At 42.7% G+C, this 13,165-nt stretch overlaps 1 protein-coding gene across 1 annotated transcript in view; it reads left to right on the forward strand.

The window, feature by feature from the left end:
- Nucleotides 1-13,165, forward strand: part of LOC307239472 (histone-lysine N-methyltransferase 2B-like) — a gene marked incomplete at its 5' end in the record, with an annotated part of 45,324 nt that overhangs the window by 26,524 nt on the left and 5,635 nt on the right. The window contains 11 exons of the mRNA XM_080012856.1: nt 468-575; nt 1,962-2,112; nt 2,522-2,589; nt 3,582-3,716; nt 3,853-4,011; nt 4,419-4,536; nt 4,711-4,789; nt 6,100-6,260; nt 6,974-7,135; nt 7,416-9,711; nt 10,716-10,838. Coding sequence (XP_079868982.1) covers nt 468-575; nt 1,962-2,112; nt 2,522-2,589; nt 3,582-3,716; nt 3,853-4,011; nt 4,419-4,536; nt 4,711-4,789; nt 6,100-6,260; nt 6,974-7,135; nt 7,416-9,711; nt 10,716-10,838 — 3,560 coding nt within the window. The remainder of the gene's footprint in view (nt 1-467; nt 576-1,961; nt 2,113-2,521; nt 2,590-3,581; nt 3,717-3,852; nt 4,012-4,418; nt 4,537-4,710; nt 4,790-6,099; nt 6,261-6,973; nt 7,136-7,415; nt 9,712-10,715; nt 10,839-13,165) is intronic.

Consider the following 13,165-nt stretch of genomic DNA (forward strand, 5'->3'; position numbering starts at 1 on the left):
AAATGTATATGTCTGTTCCAGAGTGAAATATCTTAAGAGAACATGTTTCTGTCTTGCAGTGTGAGGAAGGGTGCAGTTTGAACATTGAACAAGAAGTCTGTGATCTTGATGCCGTGGGCAAGAAATTTGAAAAGGGATGCTATACCTCAGTAGTAAGTATCGGCATGCTATACCAAGCCTGACTGGAGCCGGAAGTGAAAGTTTGACAAATACATTGCCAATGTATTTTAATGCAGCTGTATTTTAAAAACTGTGCGCTTGAAACTTGTATTAGCTGTTTTGTATTACTTGAAATTTGTTTTGCACCTTGTTTCACAATGCGATGTTTGCAACGCACAATTCAGTTAGGCTCCATCCCAACCATTAAGTTGAAATGTTGACCCTCCAAGGGTCAACCATTTCGACAACCCTGCATTATATGTTCGCGATCCATCTGATTGCTCCTTTTTATCGTTGAACCTTTGCAGAAAGAGTTCCATACAGATGTTGCAGCTGTGATGAGAAAGTCGTTGAAGCAGGAAGAGCATCCCGAGGAGACGAAAGCCACCACTCAGGCCAAGGAACACTACCTCAAGGTATGTTCATCTCTGCTACCGATCAGAATAGAGGGCTACAGAAGGGCTGCAGAAAATTTGTCTTGACTTTGTGTAGAACAAATGACAAAGGTTTAGAGTTGATGTCATGTAAAAAAAAAAATTTCCTTATTTAAGAAACTTTTTTTGTCCTGTTGTACCACGATAAGAATTGTTCTGACTGGGGTTTAAAAAAAAATATATATATATGTTTTCCAGTTGATGAAGCGGGTCTTCACTTGGTTCCGTGTAAGCAATCTGAAAATGTTGGTCCCACTGTCCAAAGAATTCCCCAGGTAAATTTTAACCTCACCTACTACAAAAGTTAAATATGAGGAGCTTGTCGTCATCTCAATGGGCCTTATTTGTGCACCAGTTTGTGCTTATATCCTGAGTATGTACGGTTTAAGAAAAATTTGGGATTCAACAATATGTTCTTGCTTGAATTTGTTCTCATTTTCGAAGAGAATTTAGAACAGTCTCTGACCATGCGTTAGAGTCCTGATGAAATGATGTTGCCAAACTTTAACTACATGTAAGTGACATTTATAACCACCATTAGTATAAAAGGAGTACATTTTCAATATTACACAATATATAATGTAAAAAAAAAAAAAAGATTTACTACCAATAATAATTTTGTGTGTGTTTAAGTCTAGGATAAATTTACTCTGTTGTATACAGTTGGTTAACTTATGACAATCTGACTATAAAGCATTCATATTAATCTCCAAGCAGGTTTGACAATAGATTACTTCTCTTTATGGATATTGTTATGCGGCTCCGGGAGAGAACGCATCTATCGAGATCGCCGGATATCTTTACTGAGAGTGATCAATGATCTGTTAACTGAGTGATCAACGGCTGATCACCTTGTTTCCACTGGCAATAGAAGCCCTACCTTTATTATACGTATTTCATTATATTATTATGTAAGTAATAACTTGGAGCCGCAACTTTATCACCAGAACAACCGCGCCACGCGAGACCACCGTGTCCATATCCTCCATCGGCTTCCTCACTACAAGCACCAAACCGCCTCCATGCAATTAATAATAATGAATTAAAAATAATAATTAAAAACATTTATAACAATCCACTATTTTTTTATTTAAGTGCCTCCTCCGGAGAAAACATCTATGGCTCTGTCACCGCAGCGCAAAACTCAGTGTCACTATTTGGTGACATTTGGAGACAAAATCACCGCGACAACTTTCACAGCATGTGCATGCTAATACTACGGCAGACAATTGCTTATGTTTGATGAATCAGCTCGGCATGAAATATTTCAACTGTAAGAGGAGTACAGTAGGACAATTCTCTTCCTTTCATGCACTTACTTCCCTTTCGTCTCTCTCCTCCTGCTGGCACAGCTGCATGCTCCCTCAGGCCATCCTGCCCCCATCAAAGGAACACAGCTACGCACAGTGGCGGGAGAGGACACACCAGCACTCCGAGGAGTCACAGGAAGGGAGCTCTGAGCCCCCTCCTGTCACCAACCACCCTGAAGCAGTCCACAGCTTCTCTCTCAATTCACACGGTATGGAAACGGTCCTGTTGTGCAAACTAATTATTTTATCAAAGCACCTCAGACAAACCCGACTTATGAAAAGTACTTTATAGTGTATGGGAGGAAGAATGACATAAAAAATTTGACAAGTCATAACTCTTGATTGAACAAGATTTGTTTTAGTCTGAGGCAGCCTTAGATCACAGCAATAAATTATTTGATACCAACATGACTTTTTAAGTGTTACTTAATTACATTATTTCCAGTTTTATTTATTGTAGCCTTTTTTTTCTATACATAGAATGATATTAATTCTGATAAATGACAATGTCATTTGTTTTCTTCTGTCTTTTGAGGCAAATTTATCTCAAATGTCGTATAATCCTTAGTTCTAATCATTTTTTCTACTGGCCATGTGCCGTAATGGGGGGGGATTTAGGCTCTACCGGGATCAACGACAAGAGGCAGTGTGCCCTGTGCCAGCGTTTTGGAGACTCTGACCCCAATGTGAGTATCACAGATCTGAATGTCACTGGATTAAATCATACTCTGCTCAAGTAACATTTTCTTCACTGTTTTTCTTTAGTTTTGTTTTGGTAGAAAATTTGAAAATAAATCTTGTGCTGTGTCCAGAAAGGCATATCAGCAAATGTATGCCCCCTCAGCAGTCGGAGTTTCTATCCCACTTTAACATACATAAAAATAAAAAGCAACTATAAAAACTTTTACTCCCTTTTTTTATGCCTCAGCGCCGGCAATGGCCGTGGCCGGAGGCATAATCTTTTCGGGTTGTCTGTATGTCCGTCCCATTTTCGTGGACGTGACATCTCAGGAACGCCTTGAGGGATTTTTTTCAAATTTGCTGCAAACGTTCATTTGGACTTAAGGATGAACTGATTAGATTTTGGTGGTTCAAAAAGTCAAAGACACTGTGACGTCATGACTGTCCCTGTCCGTCCCATTCTGGTGAGCGCGATATCTCAGGAACGCCTGGAGAGAATTTCATTACATCTGGCACAAACGTCCACTTGGACTCAAGGATGAACTGATTAAAATTTGGTGGTCAACGCTCACTGTGAACTCACAAAACATGTTTTTGGCCATAACTTAAGAATTAATACGCAAATTTTGACAAAATTTCACACACATTTCTAATAGGCTAAAATGATGAAGTGAGAACATTTTATATCCAAAAGGTCAACATCACTGTGACATAATGTTTTGCGAAAACACTTTTCTGGCCATTATTCAATGCCATAACTCATGAACAGAAGGGGAGATTGTGACCATAGTTCACATTTGGTCAGATACTGAATTGGTGACACTAATCATGGGCGCCCACCTTGAAACCGTTTTGGCAGAGGCATACAACCACAACGCAGTAATTGGAGTGTGGAACATAAAAAGTAGTTACACCAACTTCAATATCATTGTGAGTAACATTGGTTACGGTTAAAATTGAAGAAATCACCGATTTCCCCTTACACTCATTCGTACAGGATGAAGGCCGGCTGTTGTACTTGGGGCAGAATGAGTGGGCCCATGTGAACTGCTGCATGTGGTCTGCAGAGGTGTACGAGGATAACAGCGCTCTTCTGCAAGTGCACACTGCCGTCTCACGAGGGCGCCACCTGGTAAGGAAATGACTGTCAGGAAGGGGATCTTGCTACAACGTGAAGATTACCTTACCCATGTCCTCATACCTAAAACACAGACCATTGATTTTAATTGGCTGATTCGTTCTTCCCACTCCTTGCTACCCTGCTCCAGCGGTGCGACCGCTGCAGCCAATCAGGAGCCACGGTGGGATGTTGTCTCTCCACTTGCCAGCGTAACTTCCACTTCATGTGTGCTCGTGCTCAGAACTGTGTGTTCCAGCTGGACAGGAAAGTGTACTGCTGCAAGCACAGAGACCTTGTCAGTGAGAAGGTACGGCGGCGGTTTGTATTTCTTTATAAATCCTTGTTCATTTTTAACACTTAAACAATTACCGCATTGGAACTCAATAGGGGGCAACGGCAACATTGACCAAATCGACTCTCACAATAAGTTTTGACCTATACTTTGGTTGCGATCATTTCATGACATTTGGGGGATTAATATTTCAGGAACAATCATTAGTAGTATGAAAAGCAGCTAGATGCATTGGTAAAAACAGCTAGAATAGTCTATGAAGTTCAGAAAATGTAAAAAATAAACAAATGTTTGTGTATTACGATAAATTGGATTTCATGGTTGTCTTTGTCGCAACCAACTTCCTCCCTCACACGTGTGAATTTGCTGTGTAGCACAATGGCGTATGATTTACACCCCACCCCCCTCGTGTCGATTGCCAGATGGTGTCGGGGAAGGGCTTTGAAGTTCCTCGGAGGGTCTACGTGGACTTCGAGGGCATCACACTAAAGAGGAAGTTCCTCATGGGCCTCGAGCCAGAGTCTATAAATATGACCATAGGTAGGCATGTCAGTGTTGTCTGGTTTGCATTTGAGCCGAACATATATACACATATGCGAACATATATACCTTTATACAGAGTATGTGTATCCTTTAAAGGGATGACATTTTACTATCACTCATCACTCTTTTTTACTGCTCCGAGACCCATTTAATCTCCTCCCATCTCTCCAGGCTCTCTCCAGATCCAGAAACTTGGTGTACTGTCTGAGCTTTCGTCAAATGGGAGGATACTGTATCCTGTCGGCTATCAGTAAGTGCCTTCATTTTACAGCGGGTGTCCTTATCTTTGCAAAAAATTTTCGGGTTTCTTTTACAAAAGACGCCTCGGAATCGTGGAGTCGCGCTGATGACGGTAACAGAGCACCCACCCCCCTGGTCGTTTTAGCTCTCTGCTAAAACCTGCAGCTGCAAACGAGAGACACTTGAGAGGCTCTTGCGCCCTGAGTCAAATCAGAATGAGTCTCTCTAAAGAATTACATAAAGATAGGGGAGAGCTGAACTGCTCCGTGTGGTGCTGGATTTCAAACATATATAAACGCTGCCCCTCAAACATAAATAAATGCTCTTCCTCAAGGATCTGCAGACTATTCTTTCATTAACAAGGCAATTACATTACTGCATGATTTAAAAACTCCCGAAAATGTTTTCACCCCAGATTTCTGTTGATCCTTACAAAAGACGTGTAGCTACCCAATAGCTAGTATTTTGTCTTGTAAATGAGGTAGCTTGTCAACAATCTTAACGCTATCTCCTTTTTATCGTGCGCTTTTCTACTTATAGCTACTAAGAAAAGCTTTAATTCACTGTTATTGTTGCACATTTGATTTAGGGCTGTAGAGATAGTTAGTTAATAGAGGTGTGTAAACTAATATCATATACAATATAACAATAACCAAAATCCCAGATCATATCTAGTCTCATATCACAATATCAATATTATATTGGTATGTTGCCCAGGCCTAATATGTAGTACAATGCGGTAGGTTTGGGTAGATTAACGATTAAATCGTCTATCGGTGATCGACTCCATTGATCGCAATTGACATTGACAGACCATTTTTTAAATATATTTTTTTATCCGGCAGGAAAAATCCGAGCATTGAAACGGTGTAACTGCAGTTTTCCATGTTCTGAAACTTGAGCGGAGAGGGAGGGAGACAGAGGGCGTAGGCTCTACCCCTCTCCGCTCAGAGCTGTCGAATTACCACTGGCAATCGGCTACCTCCGTGCCCATCCACGCTTGAAAAAAAAAAAAACGCCCCAGATTAAAAGGCCATGGGGCAGCAAGGGGGCAGGTGCCCCTCTGCTGATCGCTGCCCCCCAGAAATTGGAATTTTGCACGATCACCCAAGCCTACAATGCGGCAAACGTGGTCCTCAAGTAACCCAAAAAGTAAAAAAAATAAAATAAAAATAAAAAAAAATACCAAATGTTTTCTTTAAAATAGAAAGCTACTTTTAAACATTTTGTTAATCTTAACCCATGTTTCTTACACTCCTGTTGAATTTTTTCAGTTTTTCTCCTTTAATAACAACCCATTCCACCTCCACCATTGTCCAGATGTTCCCGGTTGTACTGGAGCACGGTGGACCCTCGCAGGCGCTGCAAGTACACCTGCAAGGTTACGGAAGTGAGCACTCCCCTCCCGGGGGAAGAACGAGATCCCAGGTGGGATAAAGATGAGAACCAAACTATAATCCACAGTCCCAACCACCACATGGGTAAGCAGACACTTTGCAGATATTTTTCCATTCTTTTAGTTCTATTTCTGCTCTATTACAGCAAAGGTAAGGTCCTCAGCACATTGTGTACTTAAGTCATAAGTATGGATAATTGAACTAATAGTTGAGTAAACCATGCATGTATTGACACAGGATCATGGGTACCAAACACTTAAAGAATTGTTTTTTCCATATGTGCAGCATGCCTCTCGATTTCCTTAGCTGCCCTCGTGAGCTGGTCTCATCAGTTCAGTGACGCACACCAGAAACTAGAGCTGGGAGATGTCCTCTTACTGTTATAGTCTTCTGGAACATAATGGCTTCCCAGTGGGTAACAATGGGCAAAGAGTTGTGAATTGAAACAACATTAAATTGTGATCATGGAACTTAGTGAAAATTAGCAATATGTTTTTTTGTTTTTTTTTGGGTTGTTTTTTTTACCCACGGGACCAAAAACGCACAAATCCTGAACTTAAAGAGTTTTTTTTGTAGCGTTACATCACTATCATTAATAAATGCAGGTATTGTCAAATACATGTATTGAGCAAACAGAGAACCACACCTTGTCATTTAAATGAAAAGACCAGATCATTTATTAATATTCTGTTTTGTTATTTCACAAGAACTGTGAAATGTGTCTGTCTGCACTGGCGTTTGTGGAATGTCGAATACACAATGACGGTTTTGTCTTGTTTATTTACTTTTTACCTCAGACATTGAATCTCCTGAACCTTTGAGTGCCTCACCAATAGAGATCAAATCAAATACCCCGTCACCAAACTCTAAACTGGACCATACGTCTGGAGCCAAAACTCCTGGTTACACTCAGACACGGAAACCAGCAGGCGGATCATCACGACCTCTACCGTCTCCAGGTTAACACCTTTAATAAAAACAGTTGATAAGGCAGGATTAACCTGCATGTCCCCATACTTTCTGGGAAAGTACAAGAACGTGAGTTCGCTGTTACATTTTAATTTATTGTAGCGACACAAATTTAGTGGCCACATTAATTAGAAGTTGTGAGGGGTTGACAGTTTTTCCAGGACTTCTTTGCTAAGGTGTAATCTTGTTGAATACCATGACGCATGATTTGATGGAGATCGTTTTCTGACTTTTAATCTGAACAAGTTGTTTGACTCTTGCTCCATTCAGGGTCTTCTCATCCAAAGTCTCACCCAATCCTGACCCTGAGGGACCTGGAAGACACCCGTCGGCCTCGCAGGCCATCATCCAGGAGCCGCTGCAGCTCATCCCCTACAGAGAGCGACCCGCCCCTCCCAGCGAAGGTCCGATCCGGCACCTCAAACTCCCGAACGGCCCTGTTCGGCTCACCTCCCCGATCGCCGCCTCTATCGAGGCAAAGGCGGAGCTCCACGTCCCCAACCTGGGGCTTGTCGCCCACTTCTCCCTGTGCGTTCTCTACGGGGCTCTCACCAAGGCAGGGCGCCTTGCACCACTCCCCCAAGGACAGATCATTCTTCAAAATAACCACACCGGTGTCTGCGGAAGTCCCCCTGGACCTCCTGGCGTCCTCTGAGGCAGAAGATGCAGCAGTAGCCACCTCCAATGGCGTCTCCTTAGCCCCCGATAACCTGGAAGAGGAAGTAGCCCATCTCATGGCCCAGGAGTTGCCCTACACTGTGTTCGACGACGACGCAGAGGTAGCCATGGCGTCTATGCTGAACACTAAGCTGGATTTTGACGAGGCCCTCCTATCAGAGAACGTGGCACTTCCGTGTGGCGCACATGGAGTCCAAGGGGAGGCTGAGGGTGAGTTGCAAAGGGAGGAACCACAAGTGGACGGTCAGGGGGTCTGCTCTGCAGATGAAGACACCAGCCCCTATTTGAGGTTTTCCCGCACCGTGGTGATCTGTGAGCAGTCGAAGATTTCCGACCAGACGAGTCTGCCTCAGCCACTCCCGTCGCAGTCCATCCCACAGTTAGATGGGGCAGACGGAGGCTCAGACAGTGAAGGAAGTGAGGCGGTGGACACTGATTCCAAAGTCAGAGATAACAGACTATTGGCTTCTGACCAGAATATAACCACGAAAAAACTGTCAATTTCTCTCAAGAGACTGGAGTCTGTGTTCACTACACGCAAACCTTCACCGGACAAAGAACCAACGTCAACATGCGAGCCAGAGCCTATAAAAGAACCATCACAACCCCTCGTTGTTGCAGCAGGGCACTCCGATGCCCATCAGGTTCACAAAGCAGATCAGATGGACTCTGAAACTGTGCCATCGGATAAAGAGGTTCTTTTGGATCCGACGTCTGGTCATTTTGTGTCTGCTGATGACGGTTCTGTTGTGTATCTAGCCAACAACACAGACCACCATTCCGAGGATAGCAATTCTACGAATGAGTCGGTCGAGGGATATAAAGACGACTTGCATGACCCAGACTATTCACCAGAACCTAAAACCAAAACGGCTCCCATGGCACAGGCCAGAGCTGTATTTGTCAAAAAAATCTGTATCCCCGCAGCAAACCTGAAACGCTTTTCTCCCAAACCTTGTGTTCCCCAGCAGAACAAACTGAAACTCAATCAACCTCTTCCCTCTCGACCCCTGCAATCTAAAAGCACAGTCTCGGCTCCTGCTGCTGTTAGCAGTTCTTTGCCACGGACGGTCACTTCCCCTATCGTGATCAACGGCCTGAACTCTTTACCCATCCAACCCGGAGCGACAAGGGGAAGAACCATCGCCATCCGCCTTGACAACTCTAAACCAGGAACTCAGACGTTGTTGATCCCAGAGCAGGCTGGTGCTTCCACCTTGGCCTCACCCCCACCCCCTCAAGTCCTGCTGGTCAACCGCCAAGGGCAAATTCTGCTCAAAGACCCCCGATCCAACACTTATCAGTCGCTCAGTCAGAACTCACCCGCCTATAACAGAATAAGCCAGATCGCCAAGATGCTTCACAGCGGCAACGCCCTGCAGCGCTCTGTCCCCCGTGTGATAATAAAGCCTCGTTCCAGTTTCCCTGCCAACAGCGTCACTCCTGCGAGCAACCACGCAGCACTCCCTAGCGCTAGGGTCATTGTGACCGCGGTGACGGTGAATGATGCGGCCGCTCTGACGCCCGTCTCACCCAACATCCAGGCAGGCACAGCCCAAGCTATTATCGAGCAGGCCATGGCAAGTCACAGAGCAGAGTCAAGAATTCAACCCATCATACTTGGGACAGCTCAGCGGTTAGTGCCCACAATTCTGAGTCCGTCGCCAATCCAGGACCCACAGTCCTTAACACCACCCGTCACTGTCTCAGCACCACCTGCCGTTCACCTCAGGGAACCTGATGCCGACACGTCCGCCTTGTCGCACACCCAGGTGCGCATCAAGCGGGTGTCGTCTGTTTCAGATCGCCCTGGCAGAAAGAGGTGCAGGACAGATTTTGTGAGGGACGTCACGCCGCCAAGTGTACTGGACAGCCTGACTGACAGCAGGTATGAGGTGGTGGTGAAATATACACACTTACTAGGGTTGCCACGGTGTTTTCGGTGTTACGTGGTGTTTGGGCGTACACCAATGACATTACATGCCCACCCCTTCCACCGTCGTTTTTTTTTGTTTTGTTTTTTTAAGAGAGAAATGAAACCTGACTTTAAAAAAAAAATTTATTTTTCCCATATCAGCGCCAGTGTTCATCAGATTTAAAAAAAAGATTGGTAAAATTCTAAACGTGTTATCAATACTTCTACGAAAGTGAAAGTGGCTTTGTGTGCACACAGCAGAGCAGCACAGTCTGCGGAGTCATGGGAGGAGAGAAGTCCTTAGATCAGGTATAGATCAAAGAAAATTAGAAGCCATTTGATTCTGATTTCCCTACTTCTATACAAAAGGGTACATTACGCTGAAAATGCAAACCAATGTCTGATGCTTTAATACTCCTCATTTAAATTTTATAAACAGTCCAGTGCTTCCTGAGCGCAAAGGTATTCATTCATATAATTTTTTTGTTCACTGTTCACATCCTCACAGCTGACTTAAAGGCATAATCAGTAACATGGGAAGCAGTTGAAACAACAGCAACTAGCTAAACGTGACTATTCCTCTTCCACAAGGCCTCTCAGCCTTCCTAGTGTAGCAGTGGCACTAGACTGGCATTGATCAACAACATTTGGAAATTTGCAGTTGGCGGCTGGTCAGCAGTCAGTCAGCGGGAGACCTACATCGTGTGTGCACGTATTTCGTGGCTTATCGATTTTTTATTTTTTATTTATATTTACTGTGTTTGTGCTGTGTATTTTGTTTATTTTCACCCTTCATGATTTCATAATTCATATGGGAAAAATTTGCTTCGACATACAAGTGTTTTAACATACGACCGTTCTTATAGAACAAATTACAGTCGTAAGTAGAGGTACCACTGTATAACTGATTGTAGCTTTAACAGCTTGGAAACATGACCAGTTGTTGAAAATAGAGACATTTTGCTTTGTTCTCACAGAGCTAACAAAGTGAGGATGAAGGCTCCAACAATGAAGGAGGTTCTTCACCTTGACCGGGAAAAGGTTCCTGAAAAGGCTGAGAAGCCAAAGAACGGCACTCAAGAATCTCCAAGACACATAAGGTTGGTTGGCTGGCATGGAAAATGGTGTGTTATTTAATGCATTCAAATAGTAGTATGATTTCCCACCGAGAGTCTGTATGTTGACATATGCGTGAAACATTTTTATAAATAATGATACATTTCTGCTGAAACACTGCACAAAATTTTTATGGACATTTTATAGTAATTCTGGTGTCACTGCCCTGTCACCCAGTGTGGTCTGCACTCCCCTAGTTACACCGCTACGCTCCATGCACACAAGCTACATTGGAATTATTTCCCAAAACAAGGCTATAGTCAGATCATTCTGTCTGTTGCTTTAAATCTTGAAATTAGGGATGCACCGAATGTGAAATTCTGGGCTGATACCCTTGATTTTTTTGTTTGTTGTTTGTTTATTTTGTTTTTGTTGTAATTTATTCCCCCATTTGTGCAAGGGAAACAAAGAAATCTTCATTATAAAAAATAACTGTTGAGTCTCTTAAGTCTTTTAGCCCTTCATCACAGTGTCTTTGAATGAGCACAAATTCAGTATCACAAATTTATGAAACAACCTTCAATATAACCTTTCATATGACAGATTAATTTTGTTAAAAATAACCCTTTTTAGCCTGCTATACAACTATGTATTCAATGAGAATAATTTTTCAGTACTTGCATGGCCAAAAAAAAGGAACATAAATTAAATTCTTTAAGGAACATAAATTAAATGTAATTAAACGTAAATGTAAACACAATTAAAACCGGATCTTAAAGCTCTGTTCGTTTCTGAGAGCCATTCAAAAGAACGATGTTTCTCAATAAAAAAGAAATAAAACAAGTAATATAGTTAGTTATTCTTGTGCAGAACATGTATAGAACAGTCATTTTTTCGCACAAATAATAGTAAAATAACTTGAAATTAAACCTCAGTTTTATCAAAGTAATACCGCCTGAACCTGTAATAATCTTATCTAAGTCTATGTCATCACATAAACATATATGCACACGCATAATGAAGTACACAACCTCATTTGTCCTCAGTCACATATTTCTTATTTTACCATGGTTTTCCGAACCATATAAGTGGGAGTATAGTCTTTTCGGTCTCCTCCCATTGATGCATCTGCAAGAGCAAGAACAGAACCTCATTGTCCTTAGTTTGTCAAGAATTTCTTGTCTGGAATACCTATAAATCTGTGGCGCCAAACTGACCATGTATTCTGACTCCCTGAAAATAAACAGTTAGACTCGGAGAGCTGCACGAGCGCACATCTCTGACCTGACCCTTGTACAAGTAAAATCCAGTGTCTGTCTGCCTCTTTATTTAAAACCACCGATTGACAAACTGCAAATTAAAGCCAGGTGTGTGCGCTCCTTCTCAGCCAGGGCACCTCCCGGCGAGGGAGGAGGAAACATTTGCAAATTGTACGACAAATCTGTCTGTAAAACTTGGCAAAAGATAACTGCTCATCACCCAGCGAGACTCGGTTCCCTTTGTCCTACAATAGAGCCGTTCAAAATAATCGGATTGTTCATGGAACGACCCAACACTAGTCTGCTGCAGCTGCCGGATTTTAAGGAGCCGGTAGATGACGCTTTCTCTGGAATATTACAATTAAATGGCTTAAATAAAAACCGTGGATTGATATAAAAGTTGTTTATGTCTATTTACTAATTGCATGGAGGCTGTTTGGTGCTATAGTGAGGAAGCAGATGGAGGATTTTGACAAGGTGGTGACACGGTTGGTCCGGTGATAAAAGTTGCATCTCCAGGTTATTACTTGTATAAATTCTTATATATAATAACAGACACAAAATATTTAGTTGAATTTATTTTATTGCAGTCTTTGTACATCACCAGAGCAACATCTGGTCAGACTTGTTTTGTTTTGCTGTCGTACGTTCCTGTGTCCCCATCACATACGGTGCTTGTTTCGGCACCTTCGGTACTATTGGTACTGTCAGAGGGAGAAAGGTGCGCGAATTACGCCCAGATCCCCCCCCCCCCCCCCCCCCCCCAGGCGACGGCCTATGTTGCTTATAGGAAAAGTCGGCCCTGCCAACACAACAGATAAACTTCGGCCACTGCCATCAGTAAATGTCATCTATTTTCTGATGGCAGTCAACAAGGCGAATATTGGCCAATAAATCGGTATACCCCTACTTTAATGCATACAATATAATTTATATATATATGTAATTTATATTTATATATATATGTTATAATGCTAAATGTGTGTAGCATCTTTCTTTTTCTTGTTGTGCTTAATAAGCAGTTGTTGCTGCAACTAAAAAAGGTTCAAACCTGGGCCAGTAAAAAGTCTGGATCTCTGGACGACGTTTCTATCTGTTCTGGCCTCAAAAAA

The sequence above is a fragment of the Zeus faber genome (genome assembly GCF_960531495.2).
Source record: "Zeus faber genome assembly, chromosome: 1".
NCBI lineage: Eukaryota > Metazoa > Chordata > Actinopteri > Zeiformes > Zeidae > Zeus > Zeus faber.